The 23,848-nt window shown below is 40.4% G+C and overlaps 1 protein-coding gene across 1 annotated transcript in view; it reads right to left on the bottom strand.

The window, feature by feature from the left end:
* Positions 1–3,410: 3,410 nt before the first annotated feature.
* Positions 3,411–23,848, bottom strand: part of STON1 (stonin 1) — a 52,345-nt gene continuing 31,907 nt past the window's right edge. Inside the window, exons 2-4 of the mRNA XM_036263210.1 lie at positions 13,469–15,445; positions 8,269–8,471; positions 3,411–4,746 (exon numbers count right to left, since the gene is read on the bottom strand). Of these exons, the coding sequence (XP_036119103.1) occupies positions 4,672–4,746; positions 8,269–8,471; positions 13,469–15,398 (2,208 nt within the window). The 5' untranslated portion in view covers positions 15,399–15,445 and the 3' untranslated portion in view covers positions 3,411–4,671. The remainder of the gene's footprint in view (positions 4,747–8,268; positions 8,472–13,468; positions 15,446–23,848) is intronic.

The following is a 23,848-nucleotide window of genomic DNA, read 5'->3' as shown; positions in this document are numbered from 1 at the left end:
TCGAACCAGAACCTCTCAGTACATGGGATGACGCTCAATCCACTGAGCCACACAGGTCGGGCTTAAACTGATTTTTTATAAGAAACTATTTTAAACTTGTTATTTTTAAGAAACAAGACTCAGGAATAACCTCTGACCTTCCCCCTGCCTAAAATAATTTAAATAGAGGACCCTCTCCAGGAAGGGAGCTATTATCATAGATAATTATAGTTTGATATGACCTATGTGTGATGGACAGGGAGGAATCCAGCAAGTCCTCCATCCATTGTTAAAGTCCTCTGTCCATTGTTAAAGATGGCCCAGCAAACATTTGCTTTTCATCTCCATGTGAACTGCCTTCCTCCCCACTGGAGTTCCAAACCAGGACCTCAACTGCCCAAATTGTCCTTGGTTCCAAATTCTTATGGAACCCATAAGTACATAGGCAATAAACTTGGTTGTTTTCTCGTTAATCTGCCTCATCTCAATTTGTTTAGAAAAATTTAGAAGAGTAGAAAAAAATTATTCTCTCACCGTTCACAGCAGCTTTTTCATAAAAAGGGCAGGTAGGGAGGTTGTTAGATTGGTTTCTATTTAGAGCTGATTTATCTTCACATCTTTTATGGCCTCTCCCTTCAACATACACCTTATCTGATATATATTCTGCACAATTATATAAAAAGTTTTCCGAACTTTTAAAAATTTGTTTTAGCCCTGGCTGGTTTGGCTCAGCGGTTAGAGCATCGGCCTGCGGTCCCGAGAGACCCGGGTTCGGTTCCCGCTAAGGGCACGTACCTCGGTTGCAGTTTGTCCCCAGCCCTGGTTGGGTCGTGCGGGTGGCAGCCACTCGATGTGTCCCTTTCACGTCGATGTTTCTCTTCCTCTCTCTCCCTCCCACTCTACCTGAACAAAAAAATAAATAAAAAAAATAAAAATTTGTTTTAAATGCACAACATATCTATAATACTAGTTGCCATTTGAAATTCTTTAGAATTCTCCTGTGGACAAAGTTTGTCCTGTTGTCAGAAAAAACTGTGAAAGGCTTTGATTAACAGGAGTCCTACCTAGATCATTTGTCCAGGGTATCAACCCCTTTCATTGTCTTTGCATTATTTTACAGCTCTGTATGTTTTAGAAAACTGATAATACACATAATATGAGTCCACACAAATGCAAATTAATTGTGGGGCAGTAGGGGAAATTGATTATTGATTATCGCCCTGTGGATCAGTTCATTTTACCTCTATTTGGAAATTCATTTCAGAATTCCTTTTTTCCTACATGTCTCTCTGCTCTTTGAATCCTCCTTGGAACCAGCTGCAACATCTTAACAGTTCCCTGATAAGATAGTGAGTTAAGTAAAACCTTGGGCATATACTCACATTATTTCTTTAGGAGCATAATGATTATATCCTCTCTTAAAAGTCATCTTTAACATCACAGATTATAGTTTGGTGGTGTTATTTTTCCAGGATGTGCCAAGATGTCATGTTCACTGACTCCTTAAACAGAAAAGCAGTATACGCTTGCCTGACAGAGAGTCAATTGTTTAAGGTTATTGAAATTGATTTCACACCTTTAAGAATATAGTCCCAGACCTTGCAGAAGAAGATATAAGTCCATCCACAGCAAGAATCATTTGAAATACATCTTTAATTTTGAAAAGTCAATATGCAATCTACCAAATACTTTGTTACACAATTATTAAAGCTCAATTTGTTATATATTTGTGTTGCTATGACATAAAGTAATATTTTAAGTAAGATATAATAATTATTAAGGAAGGATTTCTAACTGAACTTATAAGAAAAGGCTATATCATAAGCACAGTTTCAGAAGGAAGAAAACTAAATCCTAAAACTGTTTAATATATAAATCAGGTAAAAAACAAAAACAAAAAACAAAAAAAACAAACATAATGTCCTGGTCAGTGTGCTTCAGTGGATAGAGTATTGGCTGAGCACGGAAGTGTTGCAGGTTCGATCCCTGGCTGGTTGGGGCAAGTGTGGGAAGCAACCAATCAATGTTTCTCCCTCCTTCCCTTCCACTCTCTCTAAAAATCAATGAAAAAAATATTCTCTGGTTAACAAAAAACAAATACAACCTTTATTTATGTGTTGAAAAGTATATTTTTTCATACCTTTTTAAGTGAATAAACTATTTCTATTCCCATAGAAAGAGAAAATGTTCTAAAATTCAGATCTGTACAATTGATCAAGTAACCGTCAAACCATTAATCCATTTACACAGTTAATATGATCCTTTGGTAAGGCAACCAGACCTGAAAAATTAGAGCAGGACCACTAGTCAGAAACTGGTCAAGTCCTTGGAAGCCTGATGTGTTCAATAAAATGACTGACCCCTAAAAGGTCAAACTCAGAAAGGATTGACCTAAATTACCTAAATTAAAATGCTGGAAACCCTTCCCAACCTTGAAAGCAGGGGTTTTTCTTATTGTAGTTATTGTCTTTAAGATCATCACTTACTTTCTAGTAAAGGAGATTCTACTTCTTAATTTGTAAGTTTAAGTGGACCCTACCTGAGTTTTTACTTCCAGCACCAAGGTCACAGCTGACCTTCTGCCATTCTGAGGTCAGAAGAATTGTATTAAAAAGCCTCTCCTCCCTCCACAGAATGTTAATTTAGCGCTAAGTAATGAATATTTAAGGATCCTAATAGATGTGCAAATTAACAATTATGCCATAGCACCCCACTGTTAACACTATCAACCTTTGCATTGCAGCAGAAACTCCACTTGGCTTTAGTCAGCAGTTTGTTACTGTTTCCAACACTGAATCTTGAGATGCTCCTGACGGCTAGGTGGCTGGTAAATGAGTGACCCCAGCAGTGAGGCAGTCACAGAAACTGGGCAACGTATGAAGCACAAGAAGTGATTAATTGAACCCTTTGCTGACATTATTCTGAGGTGTAAATATTTATTAAGTTCAACTGAATCAGACTCTGAGTTCTTTATGGGCAGAATGCCACAAAACAGATTTGAGAAGAATGGCAGTAATTAACCCAGCTGCTTCTCTGGGATCTGCAGCAGCATCACGTCCAGCCGCCTCCATATTTGTGTTGAGCAGACCGAAGTCCCTCCAGAATGTGCTGCACCGATGACGGGGAACGATGGAGGATTTGTTTTTCAATGGCGCGCACACAGATTTGCCCTCCTATACATCAACAATGAGTCTCAAGCATATGATATTATGAGCAATGCATCAAGTAGAGTTAAGAAGAGCAATAACAATTCATTTTAACAGTCAACTTTTGCCTTCCTTGCTGTTACAGCAAAATAATGAAAAGCAATAAAATCTGCTGATTGATACAAACCATCATACATGTTCGTTTTAATCTGGTTTTAGAACAGATTACAATGAATGTAACACAATATTAAATAAAACATAAGATATAAAATCTGGGCTGACAAATAAATGTTGTTGGGAAGAACATTATTATATCAGTTTTGACTCAAAACAAATCTAGTAAATAGAGAAAAATACCTCCTAATCATATTGTAGACTCAACATAAATTGAAGGTGTGTTAATACCAAATGAAGGACTTTGTTTTTCAGACTAAAAAGTACCTAGAATATAGATTTCATAAATTTTAGAATCTGACCTTTCACTATAAACACTGAAAGGAAATTATAAACAAATTATAACCACTAATGCTACTGGCTTTTCATTAGAAATCAAACATTTAGCTGACTGACGATCAGAAATGTCAAAAATCTAGGGAAAATAACTAGTGTGTTTCATTTAAAGAAAAATACCCTAAATTTAGTAGAACTGGCATAAAACAATCATGAGTTAGACTTCTACTCAAGAGAGGCTTGTATTAATCACAAATAATACTTTATCAAAATACATTCTCAGAGTCTGTACTTTTGGGAAAGAATATTCATGAACTTTAAACATTCGTCTTTAATGTACATAAATATTTTAATGAGTACCCAATACTGGGATTCCATTTTAAAAGAAATCTCTCCAAGCAAAAGGCAATAGGTCTTAGTAACTTGTACTAAAATGTGTATATCAACAGAAATAGCTTCTTTGCAACACGCACCAGAATACAAATGCATGTGGAGAACAATAATGCCATGAAGGAAAGACAGGTACCAAATACAGCCCATGATGACTCGCAATGTGGTAAGAGGACAGATTCGTCCACGACTCCATTTTAGCCTGTGGTGTCAGCATCATACTATACCTGGCCACATTTCAGAGATAAGCAAGTGGGAAAATTAAGTAATTTGGTCTATGTTTCTTTTGATTGCCTCACCCTTCAGTACAGGTGCTAACATAGCAAGAAGAAATAGAAACTGGAGGATAATAAATATGACAAGTCCAAAGCACAAAATAATAAGCCAGTGAGTAATCAAAAATCAAAAACCCGTTAGCCAAACTGGCGGTTGGGTCACACACTGAATAACAGCACCTTTGAGTTTCAATAGGAAGCAGAAACATCACGTAAATTATAGACACATTTTGGATTAAACTCCTGGGGAAAAAAACATATCAAATATAGATTGTTTGGTTTCAGGCCTAAACTTCTCTAAAACACAGCCACTGGACCTGTCCTAAGCCCTCTGTTCAGAAGTCATTTCCACTACACAGTAGCAGAGCTGTGTGTGGTTTCTATAAATTACATATTTGAAAATGGGTCGTCAGCATTAACTCTTGCTACTCCTACTGAGTTATGCAGTCACCAGCTTTATCTGGGTCTTCTCCATCGATTTTAATCCACTTCTTTTCTATTTCAACCTGTTATGCAAAAGCAAAACATGGGCAGCATTAACAAATGCAACACAGCACAAGCACCTGTTCAGTCCCATTTCATACATGAGGCAAAGGCTGCAGCCACATCACCCTTTGGACACAGACACAGCCCTTCCATCCTCTCAGGCTAGCTCTGCAGGGAGGCACTCTCCTCTCCTTTAGGCAACAACCCCCACCCCCACCCAGTCCTTCTCCTTCCATCTATAATTTTTATAGATTTAACCATCTAAGGTTAAATCTTGAAAAGAACTAAAATTCTCTCCTCTTCTAAGATATGTGTGTGTGTGTGTGTGTGTGTGTGTGTGTGTGTTGTTATTAATCCTCACCCGAGGATATTTTTTTCTTTCTTTTTTTTTTTAATGTTTTTTGTTGATTTTTGAGAGGAAGAGACAGATAGAAACATCGATGTGAGAGAGAAACATTGATCAGCTGCTTCCTGCACGCCCCCTACTGGAGATCAAGCCAGAAACCCCGGCATGTGCCCTGACTGAAAATCAAACCAGGACCTCTAAGTCCATGGGCCGATGCTCAACCCACTGAGTCTCACTGGCTGAGATGAAGGGAGGGATTGAGGGGGAGAGAGAGAGAGATCGATGTGAGAAAGACACATCAACCGTTTTGCCTCCCATACACACCCAAGACAGAGCCTAGGATCAAACCTGCAACCGAGGTATGTGCCCTTGACCAGAAATCAAACCCTCGACACTTTGGTGTGTGAGCTAACACTCTAACCACTGATTCACACTGGTCAGGGCAGTTAAATGTATTGTTTATAAAATGTATACAGAATACATATATTGATAAGACAGACCTCTGGCTAGGCATGTGATCAATTATACCCCCATATAATAGATCCAAGCTTTGGCCCACCTGAGACTTATAACACTCCCCAAATAATCTCCCCAATAAACTAATACAAACTAGGTTACAAGCTAGTAAACTAGCTCGGCCAAACCATCTGCCTGCCCCTTATCTTTTTCATCTCAAGTGTTACTTTCCCCTGGACCACTCTCAATAAGGAAGCCCCCATCACTCTCAATACTATTAACCCATTTTATTCTCTCCTTAGAATCTGTCACTATTTGAAATTATATTATTTATTCGTTTACTGATTATTTTTTGTTCCCCCACTAGATAAGCTGCATGAGGACAGGGATCTATTTCTTATTCACGCTTGTGTCCCCAGCATCCAGAGCAGCACCTGGCATTTTGAAATCACTCAATAAATACTTATTAAATGTAAGGTAACATTTTGAAACCGACTGCCACCAAGTGCAGATCCATTAATGCTATTAATGCTATTAAACTAGAGACTTTATTACATAATTTTGAGCTGTCCTCTAAAACTATGAAACTGGCACATCCCGTGAATAGGAAACAAGGTACGAACAAAGTCTCCGAGTGCACTTGACCCACATTTCAGTCACACATAATACTTATACACCTAGTGTTACAGGTCAGGTCTCCCAAGATGCAAACTCTGGGATGGAGAGTGTTATGCAGAAAGTCCACTGGGGAGAGCTGTTGGGGTGGGCACCTGTTGGGGAGGGGAGGAAAGAAAGCAGAACAGGAAGAGGGAGAAGTTGGGCTACAATGAGGTCACAATAAAGGCTTCAGCTGATCCCCAGGGAGAGACTCTGCAGAGTTACCAAGCTGAGGCAAAAGGGTCTTCACACCCCCGCATTCACCAGTCACTGGACGAAAGCTGCCCCAGGAAGAGGTCAGGACCTGGAGCTTTCTTTAGCCAGGGCAATTCCCAGCTGCTGGGGGAATAAGTGCTCAGGTCTCCAAGGGGCTGCGCAGGAGAGCAACCACCCATCATTCATTTACTTTATCATCAACAATAACAAGGAAAATCACTGGATCCAAACATATACACTTCTAAACAGATGGTCCAAAATAAAGAAAAATCCTGACATATTACTGTATTATTGAACCACCAGTTGGTGTTTATGAGTAGAAAATCAGAATGGCATTCATCATAGCTGAGATTCAAGCAACATAGATTTCAAAATGATATTAGAAAGTATAAAATGCTACTCATGTGCAAAACAAAAAGAAAAATACATAAATTCTAAATGGAACCACCTGCTTGTTATTTGTTGTTTATGTTTTCTGGCTTTGGAAATATTTTCTAATGAAATAATATATTTGTAAACAAAATCAGTAATATATCACCATTTCAAGATACAATGGGAGCCCTGGCTGGTGTGGCTCAGTTGGTTGAGCATCGTCCCATGAACCAAATCGAACTGGTGAGTTCGATTCTCAGTCAGGGCACATGCCTGGGTTGTAGGCTCAATCCCCAGTGGGAGACACGTAGGAGGCAGCCAATTGATGTTTCTCTCTCACATCAATGTTTCTCTCTCTCTCTCTCCCCCTTCCTTTCTCTCTTTAAAATCAATAAAAACATTTTTTTAAAAAAAGAAAGAAAGAAAAGATACTATGGGAAATATATGGCAAAGGTTATCTCTATATCTACTAACTTCAAAGATGAGAAGGAAAGCCAGTTTGGAAACAGGTGCAAATGTATGTCACTCTTTCATTCACCTGGCCTAAGAATGCAGAAGCACTGATGGCGAACATTTAAAATTGTTGTAATATCCCTGGCCAGTTTGGCTCATCAGTTACAGTGTCGGCCCATGGACTGAAGGGTGATGGGTTCGATTCCCAGTAAAAGGCATGTACCTGGGTTGCAGGTTCTATCCCTGTCCCCAGTCGGGGTCATGTGGAAGATAACCAATCAATGTGGCTCTCTTACATCAATGTTTCTCTCTCTCTCTCTCTTTTTCTCCCTCCTTTTCATTCTTTCTAAAAAGAAAAAGAAATCAATGGAAAACTATCCTCAGGTAAGGATTAAAAAAAACAATAATAGTAAAAATAAAATAAAATTGTTGTAATAGAGCAACTCAGCATTTCCCAAGGGGTGCTTCACAGAATACTATTTCAGAAGATATTGATATATGTTTTACATACACATACACTTGCACATGCCCACAGAGACCAGATTTCATAATCAATAAGCTGGGGAAAACTGTTAAGGTTTAACAAGTTTCTTGATTGCAGAACTTCTCAGAGCCTTTGTTTAACATTAATTTAGTGTACAGCATTCCTGAACTTACTTTATCCTTGGATACATGTTCCACAGCACACATATTGGAAAATGCTATTCTAATTTAATTTTTATTATAAATATGCTTCTGAAATGTTAATTCATTTCTAATGCCCTGTTTTCCATTGAAAGCTGATTAAGTATGTGGCACTATGTGCTCAGGCTCTTAACATTCTCTAGAACTGAGGGGACAAACTAGGATCACTGATAATCATAAAGTTTCCATGGTTGAGCTCTTTTCTAAGTCAAATACACACACACACACACACACACACACACACACACACACACTCATACATATACATGGTCACATAAGAGGGCAAAGCAAATATTTAAAATCAATCAGGTCACAGCTCTAGAAGCCTCAACAGGAGCCAAAGAGGTTTGGGACATACCTGGATGTTGTAGCAAGCTCGCTGATGAATGTGTTTCTGTGGCTGAACATCACTCTCCACCCCCAAAGACCTGACCTCTGTCCTTGAGGCACAGGTGTCAAGCATCCCAAACTGAACAGTAGCAAATGGGTACCAATCAGAGGGAATTTCTTGGTCTGATCCAAGTTCTAGTTTGTATGACAAACAATGGGGATGATCGGGACCTTGAAGAAAAAATCAAATTGTCAGTCAAAGTATTTCAATGCCATCAAACATTTCTCTTGACTGTAAAAGGCTCTCATCCCTCTCTTTAACAAGTAATTCCATTAGCACTATGGCAGTGTGAATTCCATTTGAACAAAATACCACCAGAATTCACAATTCTGCACTAACTAGGGGGAAATCTGCGATTTTTAAGTACTAGCTTTAAAACAAATACAACTTTATTACTGTATACATGCATATATTAACTCCTAAAAACTGTTTTCAGTTAGAAGTACACTAAGTTTCTTTAATTAAAAGATAAGTAGTACTGCCCTGGCCGGTTTGGCTCAGCAGTTAGAGCATCAGTCAGGGGGCCAAAGAGTCGCAGGTTCGATTCTGTCCAACAGCACATACCTTGGTTGCGGTTCAGTCCCTGGCCTGGTCAGGGTCCTTCGGGAAGCAACCAATCAATGTGTCTCTCTCACATCGATGTTTCTCTCTCTCTCTCTATCTCTCCCTCCCACTCTGTCTGAAAATAGATGAAAAAATATCCTTGGGTGACAATTAAAAAAAGATAAATTATATTTATATTAAGTATCATTATTTGGCTACCACTGTGTAGGATCTGTAAAAAAAAAACTCTCATAAGCAGACTGAATAAGCTCTTATACTAATTCTTAATTAATTCATTTTCTTACTACTTTATTGATTGATACTTAATGTAAAGTTAAACTTCAGCCTAATTTAGGTCACCTTATTAAAAATTCTGATTTTTTTTAAGTTAAACCTAAAGAAATTTTACTACATTTCAGAAAATATCCTATGCCAAAAATTCCTTCTTCAGAAGAAGAGATTTTAATACATTAATTTCCACTCATTCTTCTTAAAGCTTTGATGAAAACAGATGTACAGTGTTGGGCATATTGGCTTTCAATGTTTCAATCTAATATTTGTTTTCACTTAATTCAATGTGTCATTTATTGAGCATCTATTCTATGCCAGGCCAGGCTCTGTGCCAGATGCAGGGATATCAATTAAATGCAAAAATTTTAAGTGTAGTCATGTAAAGTACGTGTGTGTGTGTGTTATAATGGAGTAAAAAATATTTTCATTGTAATCACTATAGTAACTCCTTAAATGTTCCATGATTCCGTTGTACTGTCCATAGCATCTACATATCCAATGCAGCTATCTTTACTTTAAAAAATATATGAGGTGAAAGTAATTTCAAAGCCAGATTAAATTCCTATAGCACTGACATCGCTTCAGAAAGAACATTTTCATCAGAATATAGCTTTAGGCACAAAAACAAGAGTTTAAAGGATTTTCACTTAATTCTTAAAAGATAAATTGCCTTTCATTCCTTACCATCTGTTTCTTGTAGAAAGACTAATAGAATTCTAAGGTTGTAAAGGCCTTGAGACGTCATCAATCAATTAGCCGACAGAGGCTCACTAGCCATCTGCAGCACTTACACGTAGTGGACCACCGTGGCCTCTGAGGTGTTCTAAGCCACCCAGATCACTGCAGGCAGGTGACAACTTTATTCACACACACATATACCCAGGGGAGATCCCACAATCCACTACCGTTCCTACTCTTCTGCCTGCGGTGAGGATACAGTAAGTTCAAACTGAATTCAGGAACTTGTATGTCCTTTATGACACACAGTGGTTAAGAATACAAACACTGGACCCAGATGGCCCAAGGTCCAGTCTCAGCTCAGCTACTTAATAGCTGTGTAGTCCTAGGCAAGTTACTTGATCTCTCTGAGCCTCAGCTTCCCCATCTGAAAACAAGGGTGATGGTGATGATAACAACATAAACCTTATAGGATGGTTGTGAGGATTGAACAAAGCAGTCAGCAGACCTACAGCACTAGAGCGGTGGTATACTACAGCGGCAGAGATAAAATTACTTTGCAAAGTACTATTCAATTATAAACCCAATATTATTATCTAATTAGTATAATGTTGCTAATGAAGTGACTGTGAATGCTACGCTTTTAGAGCTAAAAATTATACTAGAGATGACCTAATTTGGTATTCACGTTTTAAAAGAAAAAAACCTCTTTTGGAATATTTTGCAATCAAAATTACCCAAGTTGAAGACCTAGTACTCCAAAAAAATGTTAGAAACAAACCTTTCTCCTTGCTTTTCTAAAAAACTGTTAAAAGGTAAAGGAGCCCTGGCCAGTTTGGCTCAGCGGTTAGAGCGTCGGCCTGCGGTCCGGAGAGACCCGGGTTCGGTTCCCGCTAAGGGCACGTACTTCGGTTGCAGTTTGTCCCCGGCCCTGGTTGGTCGTGCGGGTGGCAGCCACTCGATGTGTCCCTTTCACGTGGATGTTTCTCACTCTCTCTCCCTCCCACTCTATCTGTACAAAAAATGGAAAAATATCCTCGGGTGAGGATAAAAAAAAAAAAAAAAAGGTAAAGAAGAGCATTGTTCCTTGAGGTTTCCTGGCATATTTTCCTTGACTTTTAAAAACTAAATACTCTACAATGTTTAATAACATACTGCACCTTTAGACTTTGATCTCCGTGAGGAGAGGTATCATGTCTGTCCCTAGGACAATGTCTGGCACGTTGGGGGCTTAATGAATTTACAAATAAATGAATAGAAGAGGAAAATCATTATTTATCTTAGTACTGACCAGCAGGGGGCACTCTCAGGCTTTGGTAATTGTTATCTCTCACCATCACTTTCTCAGGACAGGGAATGCAAATCACACCTAAATAAGTCTAGTCTTGAACCAAAATATTTCCCATCTGAAACAAACTGTTGAGGGTATGAATGAAAAGAGAATGATGCCAGTGGAGAAGGAGAAAGCAACCGATGTGCTGGTGACAGAGAACAAAGAGAAAAAGTAAAGGCAAACTGGGAAACAGAGATACAGTAGATATATTTGTTAATTGACCCTCCACCACTCCCTCTGCTTTCTAATCCGGTGCCACCACCTATACCTCCTTTGGTTAACCAGCAGTTCTCATTTGTTCCTTCTTTTCCTCTTCTTCCTTTCTCCCCCCACCCACCTCTTTCCCAAACCCCCAACCCCCCAAACCCCCACCAAAGCCTGCCCTCGGGAAAGGCTCCTCTGTTCCTTTGCTGTCACCACACCTTAGTCTGATAGAACTATCTGAGCTTCCTGCCCAAGGCCAACTTTTGTTGTAAAATGAAAAACCTGCCCACTCTTAAAGAAATATTAAGCATTGACATGCTAGGAGAAGAGACGTTTGAGGGTCCAGCAGCCTTTCCCACTTCCCCTGGAATCACATGTATGTGAAAAAGAAGTCAATCCTGACCTCAGAATTCCCCAGGAAGGAAAGATATAATTTTTTTTAAATTTGCACCTAGTAGACTAGTTTTTATTTCTTTTTCATTTTCCAATTTAAGTATTTTTTTTCCCCTAACAGTACATAGGTTTTTCAGAAACTAACTTGGAAAGGGTAAAGTTTTAAAGCCTTTTTTAAAATCTGCTGTTCTCTAAACACCAATTGATTTAAAAATCATATAGAAAAATAGAGATGTATTCTAAGACCCTGTTATTCTATGTGTGGTCTGTGGGCCAGCAGCATTGGTATCACCTGAGAACATGTGTGAAACACAGTTATCGGGCCCCACCTGTTGAATCACAAACTACATTTTAACAAGGTGATTCATGTGCACACAAAAGTTTGAGAAGCATTGCCTTGGACATAGATTTCCTCCCCACCCAACTTTATTATTCCTATGCTTCTTCTCCCCCAGAGGCAAGTTGCCAGGCACCCTCTCACTCTTTGTATTCCCGCCCCCACCTCCACAATGATGAAGGCACAAGACAGGACCACAGCATCCCACCTGCCAGAGCCACACCCTGCCCCCTAGACTCTACCTAATACAGTCTATTTGCCTTTTCCCTGGGCCTCTTCTTTGCACACAGACCTGATCTGAACAAAGCAGTTTTGACCTCAAAGGATTTATTCAGTAAATTATCAATGGAATGCTTGTAAAATGTTGTTCTGTGTGGGCCTGGTGCTATGAACGTCTTCAAAAAGAATTCCCAAAGACCAAGATCAAGTCCAGCCCCCTCTCTGGGAATACCCACTCTTGTAATTGTTCTTAGTGAGCTCAACTGCTAGTAAATACAGGTACGAGGGTAATAACAGAGTTCTAGAGACACAAGGACAGACAGCGCAGGGAGGGATGATCTCTGCCTAGGGGACCATAACAGGTCCCACAGGAGAGCTCCCAGGTCAGTAGTTCTCAACCCTGGATGCCTGGGAGAGCCTTTTATCAGCATCCATACCTGAGCCTCCCCCTGCCAGAGAGTCATGGTTGGGATGAGGCCTAAATATGGTATGATGTTTTTAAAGATCTAGTGATTCTAGGGACGCTGACAGGAAGCCAGGGCTGGGAAACAGACAGATTTTAAAAGGAAGAGTGATGACAGGAGCCAGGCTATTTCAGCTAATGGCACCACTGCCGACCTGTTCGCCAAAACCAGAGACCTCAGCCTCCTCCCCCTCTCCCTCCCCCAGGCCCACAGGTAATCTGCCATTGTCTTGGGGTAGCTCTTCTGAACTTCCTCAGCCATCCTTCACCTCCCCAGTGAAAGGCAGTCTTCTTTCAAACCGCATGGAGCAAAACTGAAGGAAGAAGAGGTACTGGCTAAGAAAGTGAAAATGTTCAGGTATACTCATGGATGCAGGTCTTTACAGGTTAACTAGGGAAGCTAATGTCAAGAAGTCAACTACAAATTTTCCCTCGATGTCACCATCTACAACTAAATCCTAGTCTAGGATAATATTTATGATATATATATTTTTAATTTAAAGTTAAATCTATCTGGTAGAAACAGGCCCCAGAGGATGAAATCAGCGAGCTTTTTAACTAAATGTCCCATCTCCCACCCAGCAATGTATAAGCAGTCCTCAGCTGACTGAAGTTACCATCTGCCTCAGCCTGGTTTCAGTCCAAGGAAGATGAAAACATTGAAGCTATTTCACATCAAAATCAACTCAGGGTGTTGAATATTTACTTGAATGTTTATCAGGAAGCCGGTCTATCTTCCATACCACGGCTCGGTAGGCACTCTCATATTTCGCTGACCCCACAGTGACCTGTATGACAGGTTCAGATTCAGGTTCATGCAAACTCCCCAGACATGCCCGACGGTTCATTTTGGCTTTCAGGGACTTCTGCCTCTGAAGGTTCATGGTCCAGAGAGCCTTGATCCACTGCGATGGGACGGGAAAGTGTATCATTATGTTGTCACAGGACCGCAAGGAACTGGCATGGGATGACCTCTGAAGCAATGGGGCCATGTTGACAAAGGCCTGAAGCTCCACATAGGCCCCCTGGACAACCACCATGGACTTCAGGGAAAAGGGAAGATCTTCCCCATTATACAGAGTCTTGAAACGCATCAGCTCAAACCGGCAGGCATCCAGAGGCAAAAACTTAATGATTCTTGATCGCTCAAATTCTTGTGCTTTCACACACTTATGAAAATGATATTCAAGAATATCAATCCCCTTCTTCTCTGGGTCTGTTTCAAAGTAGTGTTCATTTCGCTTCTGCAGCTCAAGATCGTTCAGTGTCAAGAAGCACTCCGCACTCCCGTTCACAAAGCAGAGGCAACACACCTGCGTTACCACAGCACTTTCAACCAACCTTCCTTCTTCTTTAGTGATTTTACCCCAAAAGTTGTCCACAATTTCAAGGGAAATTTCTTGTTCCTCATAATTCTTTTTTGGTTTTGAAGCCGCTGGCAGCTTCAGCAGCTCCTCCTCCACCGTAGTCAGAAAGTCGAGGAAGTCGCGGTACTCTGTGGACCCCAACTTGAGCATCTGTTCTATGTCTGGCTCATGAACGACTTCTGTCTTAGAATGGTATTTTCTTTTTTCTGTGTAAGACACGTGTTCAATCTTCACAGTATGGATTTTTCCCGCCACACTGAAGTTCTCAAGTTTGGGTTCAGAAAGCCTGCACTGTGGATCAAGCTGCAACTCTTTAAATGGTTTTTCTAACCCCTTCTCATAATACATTTGTAAAATCCCTCCAGGTAAGACTTTTAAAAAAATGGGTCCCCACTGACGGGAAGACATCATGTTCTTCTTCTCAGGAATTCTCAGCATGAAAGACCATCCAGGTTTGGGCTGACTCCTGAAAAGCGTGTGGGGGACAAAGGAAGAGGCTGTATCTTCAGCATACAGACATTGCATCGACAAATTTCCAAATGAGTCTTGGTTCTCAGCTGATTGGAGATGTTCAAGCTTCTTACAGATGTAGTTGAGTGAACACTGATTTAAGCTTTTTTGATCAATTGGCATTTCTTTGTCTCTTGATGGGAACCCCTTTCTACTTCCTGCAGGGTCAAAGGTGAACTGGGAAGCACTTCCTTCTTCTTTCCAAAATGGACTTGAAAAGGCACAGTCCTCCTGAAAATACTGAAACTGGAGAGCATCGCTTTGGAGACCTGGGCTTTCAGCCTGCGGAGAACTAACTCCATCTGGAAGGTCCACTTTGGGAGCTGGAAGTGTACATGAGGTGTCACTGGGTAAGGAAGCATGGGATAAACATGTTGGTTTAGTAGGCGATACAGAAGAATCTGCTCCAGGAGTTGTGAGTGGACTGTTTGAAGATAATTCTGGAATAGGATAAAGCATGTGAGTCCCTGCTTTGGGGATGCCAGGAATTCCTGGGAAGTCTTTGGTAGGTGTAGAAAGAGGAGAATTACTTGGAGGTCCTGGACTGAAGTAGAAGTCTATGATGGGAGAGGGGAGAGGGGTACTACTGGTGGAGGAAGACCCACTGGGTAATTCCTTAGGACCGGAAAGGTTCAGCTTAAGTCCATTTGGCCTACAGATGCCTTGATTCTCCCGAGGAAAATTCTTTGACTTTTGAGAAGACTGAAATGCAGGGTCATCATCAAATGTGACCCAGTTGCCTGGGTTTGTAGAACACATCTTCGAAATCAGATTGTGATGTTGTCAATGAGTCAAACGTGTTGCCTCTGTTAAAGGAGAAAAAAGAAAATAAGAATATAAAATGAGGAAAAAATTTCAAGCTACTAGAGGTCTTTAGTTGTGAGAAATACTTGGATTTAAAAGCATCCAGATTTACAGATTAACTGGGTTTAAAGAAATGATTAAAAACTGTAACAATTTTGATGGTTGAATGGATTTAAAAATATAAGATCTAACCATATGCTGTGACAAGAGATTCATTTTAGATTTAAAGACACACGTTGACTGAAAGCGAAAGGATAGAAAAAGGTATTCTATGCAAAAAGAGAGCAGAGATAGCCATACTGATATCAGAAAAAATAACCTTAAGTCAAAAGCTGTCACAAAGGACAAAGATATTATATAATGATAAAACGGTCAACTTACCAGAAAGATAAAACAATTACAAGTATATATAAACTCAACACCAGTGCACCAAAATGTATAAAGCAAACATTAAAATACTAAATGGAGAAATAGACAGGAAAACAATAATAGTAGAAGATTTCAATACCCCACTTTCAAACAAATAGGACATCCAGACAGAAGATCAATAAGGAAATACAGAACTTGAACAATGCTATAGATCAAATGGACATACCAGACACATACAGAACATTCCTTATAACAGCAGTAAAACACACATTCTTCTCAAGCACACACAGAACATTCTCTAGAATAGATCATAGGTTAGGCCACAAAACAAGTCTTAACAAATTTATAATTAAAATCACACCAGGTATCTTTTCCTCACGCACACACAAAATCCTGGATATCAATAGCAGAAGGAAAATTGAAAAATTCACAAATATGTAAAAATTAAACACTTCACAGTGGGTCAGAGAAGAAATCAAAAACAAATTTAGAAAATATCTTGAGACTTCCGGTCAAGATGGCGGCGTAGGTAAACGGTATCACGTCCTCCCACAACAACATCAAAGTTACAACTAAACTACAGAACAACCATCATTCAAAACTGCCTGAAATCGAGCTGAATGGAAGTCCTACAACTACGGAATTAAAGCAGCAGCCCCACCCAGACAGCTCCTTAAAGGGCCCGCGCACGGACTTATGGGACTCTCTCCCTCTAAGCTTGGAGGGGAGGCGGCTCGAGGGGCACCAGAGACATACAGGGAAGAACAGTTTGAACTGTTTGGCACTGGAGCGAGGGCTGGAGAGGGGGCTTTCTCCAGGAAGGGTGCTGTCAGAGGCCTTTGTTCCTTTGGTGAGCCCTTCCCTGGGGCGACACAGAAGCCATATCTGGGACTCCGGCAACCTGGCTCACACGGGTAGCCCCGCCCTGGTGACTCCCTGAGGCCCTGCCCCACCCAACTTTCAGGCCCACCCAAGCTGTTGCCACTTGCTTAACCATAGGATCGGCCTGTCTTGGATCCTGCTTCAGGTTTTTCCTAAATTCTTTCAAACAAGCAGCATCTGGTCTCAGCTAGCCCCATACCGCTCGTTAAGTAATACGCAGAAACAAACACAGAGAGGCAGCCAAAATGAGGAGACAAAGAAACAGGTCCCAAATGAAAGAACAGAACAAAACCCCAAGAAAAGAATTAAGCGAAATGGAGATAAACAACCTAACAGATGCTGAGTTCAAAATACTGCTTATAAGGATGCTCAGCAAACTTAGTGAGGGCCTCAAGAGCATAAAAAAGGACCAGTCAGAAATGATGATGCACAGTCAGAAATGAAGGAGGCATTAACTGAAATAAAGAATAATTTACACAGATTCAATAGTAGAGTACGTAAATCCAAGAAGCAAACCATCGATTTGGAATATAAGGAAGCAAAAAACACCTAATCAGAACAGCAAAAAGAAAAAAGAATCCAAAAAAATGAGGATAATATAAGGAGCCTCTGGGACAACTTCAAGCATGCCAACATTCGCATCTTGGGGGTGCCAGAAGGAGAAGAGAGAGAACAAGAAATCAAAAACCTATTTGAAACAATAATGGCAGAAAACTTCCCTAACTTAGTAATGAAACAGGCATACATGTCCAGGAAGCACAGAGAGTCCCAAACAAGATGAACCCCAAGAGGCCCACACCAAGATACGTCATCATCAAAATGCAAAAGGTTCAAGACAAAGAGAGAATCTTAAAAGCAGCAAGAGAAAGGCAGCTAGTTACCTACAAGGGAGTTCCCATAAGGCTGTCAGCTGATTTCTCAAAAGAAACTTTGCAGGCCAGAAGGGGGTGGCAAGAAATATTCAGAGTGATGAAAAGCAAGAAACTACAACCAAGATTACTCTATCCTGCAAAGCTGTCATTTAGAATCGATGGCCATATAAAGACTTTCCCAGACAAGAAAAAGTTAAAGGAGTTCATCACCACCAAACCGTTATTATATGAAATGATGAAGGGTCTTTTTGAAGAAAAAGATAAAATATATGAACAAACAAAATGGCAATGAATACATATCTATCGACAATGGAATTTACAAACAAAATGAACAGGCAGAACAGAAACATTCTCATAGATACAGAGAACATTTTGTTGGTTGCCAGATGGGAGGAGGGTTGGGGGAATGGGTGAAAAAGGTGAAGGGATTAAGAAGTACAAATTCATTGCTAGACTGACAGACCTCAAAGGGAAAGGGGTTGGGGAGTGGGAAGAAATAAACCAAAGAACTTATATGCATAACCAATGGACACAGACAACAGTGTGGGAAAAGGCAGGAGGGGGCAGGAGTGGGGAGGAGGGAGTCAATGGGGGCAAAATGAGGAACATCTGTAATACATTCTACATTCAACAATAAAGATTTAAAAATAAATAAATAAAAAGAAAAAAGAAAATACCTTGAGACAATAATTAAAAGACAACATGCCAAAATGTATGGGATGCAGCAAAAGTGGTACTAAGAGGAGAGTTTATGGTGGTAAATACCTACATTTTTAAAAAATCTCAAATAACCAACCCAACAAGCAAATAAATAAAAAAAACAAAGCTCTAAGTTAGCAGGAAGAAAAGAATAAAGATAAGAGCAGAAATAAATGATATAGGCACTAGAAAATAGAAAAAAATCAATAAAATATCAATCGACTGGTTGCCTCCCCAACCGTATGTGCCCCAACACCAGGGGTGGAACCCACAACCTGAGCATGTGCCCCAACTGGGAATTGAACTTGCAACACTTCAGTACACAAGACAATGCTGCAATCAACTGAGCCACACTGGCCGGGGCAAAAATTCAACACCTTTTTATGGTAAGAAACCACTCAACAAACTAGGAATTGAAGAAAATTACCTTGCCCACCCGATGTGGCTCAGTGGTTGAGCATTGACCCATGCACCAAGAGGTCACCAGTTCAACTCCCGGTGAGGGCACATGCCCAGGTAGTGGGCCAAATCCCCAGTGGGGGGCAGGGTGCAGGAGACGGCCAAGGCCAATCGATGTTCTCTCTCATCGGTGTTTCTATCTCTCTCCTCCTCTCTCTCTCAAATTAATAAAGAAAAAAAAAATTAATGAAAGAAAATTACCTCAACATAATAAAGTTCATTATATATAATATTCATTTTTGAAAGACCGAAAGCCTTTCCTCTAAGACCAGGAACAAGACAAGGCAAGGATGTCCACTCTTGCTACTTCTATTCAGCACAATACTGGAAGTCCTAACCAGAGCAGAGGCAAGAAAAATAAATAAAATGTATCCAAACCAGAAGAGAAGAAGTTACATTATGTCTGCTTGCAGATGATATGCTCTTAGATACAGAAAACCCTAAAGATTTCACACAAAAACACACACAACATGTTAGAATTAATAAGTGAATTCAGCAAAGCTATAGGATACAAAATCAATATCCAAATGTCACTTATATTTCTTTATACAAGAAATTATCAACCCAGAAAGGAAATTAATAAAATAACCCTGTTTACAATAGCATCAAAAAGAATAAAATACTTAGGAATAAACTTAACAGAAGAGGAAAAAGAATTCTACATTGAAAACTACAAAGTATTATTGCTAAAAGAAATTAAAGACACAAATAAATGGAAAGATATCCCATGTTCATGGATTAGAATACTTAATATTATTATGATGTCCTAGAAGAAAACACAGAGGAAAGGTTCACAAAATTGGTCTTGGCAATGATTTTCTGGATTTCACACCAAAAGCAAAAGCAATAAAAGCAAAAACAAACAACTAAGACTACATCAAACTAAAACCTCCCGTATATCAACAGAATGAAAAGGCAATCTACAGAATGGGAGAAAAGATTTGCAAGTCATATATCTGATAAGGAGCTGAATAATATCCAAAATATGTAAGGAATTCCTATAATTCAATAACAACAAAAAATAACCCAACTTAAAAATGTGCAAGACTTGAATAGACATTCCTCCAAATAAGACATACAAGTAGATAACAGGTACATGAAAAGATACCCAATATCACTAATCACCAGGGAAATGCAAATCAAAACCACAATAAGTTATCACCTTACATATGTTAGGATGACCATTACTGCAAAGAAAAGAGAAGGGAAGGAAAGAAAAAGAAAGGGAAAGGAAAAGGAAACAAACAAACAAAAATAACAAGTGTTGGCAAAGATGTGGAGCAATTGGAACCCCTGTGCACTGTTGACAGGAATGTAAAATGAAAAACAAAATAAAGGTTCCTCAAAATTTTTCAAATAGAACTGCCATATGATCCAGCAATCCCACTTTGGGATGCTTATCCAAAAGGGTTGAAACAGGATCTTAAAGAGATATCTGCACTCCCACATTCATTGCAACATTATTCACAATAGCAAAGAGGTGGAAACAACCTAAATGTCCATCATCCAATGAATGTATAAAGAAAATGTGGGCCCTAAAATGTGGGCCCTGGTCGGTTTGGCTCAGTGGTTAGAGCGTCAGCCTGTGGTCTAGAGAGACCCGTGTTCGGTTCCTACTAAGGGCGCGTACCTCAGTTGCAGTTTGTCCCCAGCTCTGGTTGAGTCATGTGGGTGGTGACCACTCGTTGTGTCCCTTTCACATCGATGTTTCTCTTTCTCTCTCCCTCCCACTCTATCTGAACAATATCAAAAAATATCCTCAGGTGAGGATAAAAAAAAAAAGAAATTAAAGTGGTATATATAGGTACAATAGAATATTATTCACTCTTAAAAAGGAAGAAAATTCTGACACATGCAACAACAGGGATGAACCTTAAGGATATTATGTAAAATAAGTGAAGTAAGCCAGGCACAAAAAGACAAATATTGTATAATTCTACTTATATGAGCTATCTAAAGTACAGTTGTGCAACACTTATCGACATTTCAGTCAGTGATGGATGGCATATACTGTCAACAGAGTAGAATGGTGGTTACCAGGGGCTAGGGAGAGAGGGAAAAGGGATGTTGCTGTTCAATGGGTATGGAGTTTCAGTCATGCTAATATAAAAAAAGTTCTAGAGATCTCCTGTACAACAATGTGCATATAGTTAACAACATTCTACCATGTGCCTAAAATTTTGTTTAAAAGTTGTTTTTATTAAGTGCAACACTTTTGAATCATTTCAAAAAGTCTATTTGAATGACTATTATGTAGCCAGACCCTGATAATGGTCTAGAAAATACAGGAGGAGTAGATAAAACCCAATTTATAATGAACTTATAACCCATTGACAGCCCCAAAATAGGTAATGTTTACACTTAAGAAGCATTTCAAATTCATGATCTCACTTATCAAAATGACCCTGAGAGGTGTACATTATTATTCCCATTTCATAGCAGAGACTACTTGGGTTTAGAGTCATTCTCTACAGTCATCCAACTGGTTATAAGGCAGAACTAAGATTTTTTGTTTAAATAATAGCTTTATTGACATACAGTTCACATACATAAAATTCACCTTTTTTTATTTTTTTAAAGTTATTCATTTATTTTTTTATTTTTTTATCCTCACCTGAGGACATTTTTCCATTTTTTGGTTCAGATAGAGTGGGAGGGAAAGAGAAGAAGAGAGAAACATCGATGTGAAAGGGACATATCAAGTGGCTGCCACCCGCACGACCCAACCAGGGCCAGGGACAAACTGCAACCGAGGTACATGCCCTTTGCGGGAACTGAACCCGGGTCTCTCAGGACTGCAAACCGATGCTCTAACCACTGAGCCAAACCGGCCAGGGCTCACCCTTTTTAAAAAAAAAAAAGACAATTCGGTGATATTTACTATAGTCGCAGAGTTGTGCAACTATCACCACTACCTAATTCTAAAACATTTCTATCACCCTCCCACCCCAAATAAACCCTGTACCTATTAGCAGTTACTCCCCAGACCCTAGAAACCACAAATCTATTTTATTTTTCTGAATTTGCCTAGTCTGAACATTTCATATAAATAGAATCTCTACAACACATGGCCTTTTGTGCTTCCTTCACTTAGCATCATATTTTCAAAACTCATCCATGTTGTAGCACATATCAATCAGTACTTCATTCCTTTTTGTGGCTGAATAATATTTCATTGTGAAGATATTCCATATTTTGTTCACCGGTTGATGAACATTTGGTTTGTTTCTATTTTTTGGCGATCATAATACTGCTATGAACATTTGTGTGTAAGTTTTCCATGTAATCATTTCTCTCGGGTATATATACCTAGGCTTGGAAAGAACTCGAATTTGAAAACAGGTCACTTCATGCAAATCTAATACAACATAAGTTATTGAAATTATTCTAATAACATCAGAGACGACGAGCTGTGTAGAACACAGCACTGCCCTTAAGGTTGGCCACTCAGGATATTCAGTGGTTAGACTAAAATCTTCTCTGAGTTTCTTTCCAATTCTAAAACAACGCTATGGTAGTTGACATTCAGTTAAATTTTTTTTCAAAAGCAGAAATTGTGTAACCACTGGGATTTCTGACCAAACTTTCCAAACTGACAGAAAGTAAAATTTCATAAACTCTACTGGTGTGAAAACTCAAAACCCGCTGGAATAAAGGCCATGAGAAAGGCCCGTTTTCCTCCCTCCAGCCCACCTTCTCGCCTCCCCTCGTGGAGATGAAGGCTCAGCCAATGCAATCACTGGAGCTTGGAAAAGAGCCCACACACAGGGGGAGACGGCGTGGGGCTCCTCTGGGGACAGTGCGCGCTCAGTGTTGTCATTTGCTAAATCCACACATTCCTGAAGGCACAAAAACACACAGTGGAGCAGCAGCCCAGGCCAGCTGGCTTTCTGGACAGCATTTCACTGTCACTGTCCTGGGGCTGGAGATGCCAGAAAGCAGGTTCCATTCTGGGCGGGAGGAGCGCTGTCTCAAGGGACTCGCCAGGAGCCTCAGAGGCAGGAAATCAGCAGCATTTTTTATGGACCCATCCCATCTCACCCTCTTCAGAAGGAATCCAGCCCAAACAATACTTCTGTAGGGTGGGAGATCGTGTCAATATTTCCTTTATTTGGGTTTATTAGAAAGAAAGAAAAATTAAAAACCAAGAGAAGAAATAATTCAGCTTCAGACTGACTCCTATTCTGATCTATACCAAATGTTCTGCCTCATCCGTTTTTCATGGGTAGCTTCAAAATGTGGATATACTGGTTTCTTCAGATTTTTGCTTATTATAGAAAAAAGAGGAGACCGAAAAATGGCGGCGGAGTGAACGGAGCTACACAGACCGTCTCCCAGAACCAAACTGGAATTACAACTATAACACAGACAAATCGACGGGAAAAACCAACAGAAAAGCAGCTTGCGAGGACCATACAACGAGGGACACTGACTGACTCCATCCCGGTAGGCTTGCGAAGGCGCGAGACGGGGCTGGGAGCGCACGGTCGGCAGCTCGGCAGCGGCCTGAGCTATAAGCGGCGCCCGTGGGTTACACTCCCAGACGGCCCCGCAGCGCAGCCGGGACAGAGGCTGAAACAGCCACAGCCACTCACCTTGGGCTCCGGCGGAGGGAGGGCGGACTGGACTGGAACTGTGTCGGGACACTCGGGGTTTGGAGGGCGCTCGGAGCTTTGGCTGAGTGCAGCCACTCGGGACCTCTCCACATTGCTCCTTCCCAGGGCTCTGAGGAGAGGCAGCAGCCCCTCCCTCGGAGATCCAGCCCCACCCTGTGGGCCATTGAAGTGCTAATTGAGGCTCACTAACAACCAGCATCTGCCCCACCCTCCTGAAAGCCCCTTGGCTGAGCACCAGAGGGAGTTTTTCAATCAACTGACAACCCAAAACTGATCAATTAACCTAGACTGCTAGCCTCCAGGCAAAAAGCTAGAGGATAACAGTACGTTTCCTGGGCTGGCAACTTTAACCAGGAAAGTAAGACTTGACAGTGGTGTTCAACGCGGGTCCTCCCTCGCTCATCTAAACACAGGAGAGGGAGCCACAAACAGCAGAACACCAACACCCACAGGGAGAACTTGACAGGCTCCAAAGCCCACAGTGATAGCTAAAATGGTGAAACACAGA

The sequence above is a fragment of the Molossus molossus genome, unplaced genomic scaffold, assembly GCF_014108415.1.
Source record: "Molossus molossus isolate mMolMol1 unplaced genomic scaffold, mMolMol1.p scaffold_m16_p_15, whole genome shotgun sequence".
Taxonomy (NCBI): domain Eukaryota; kingdom Metazoa; phylum Chordata; class Mammalia; order Chiroptera; family Molossidae; genus Molossus; species Molossus molossus.
This window is presented reverse-complemented; position numbering and strand designations above follow the sequence as displayed.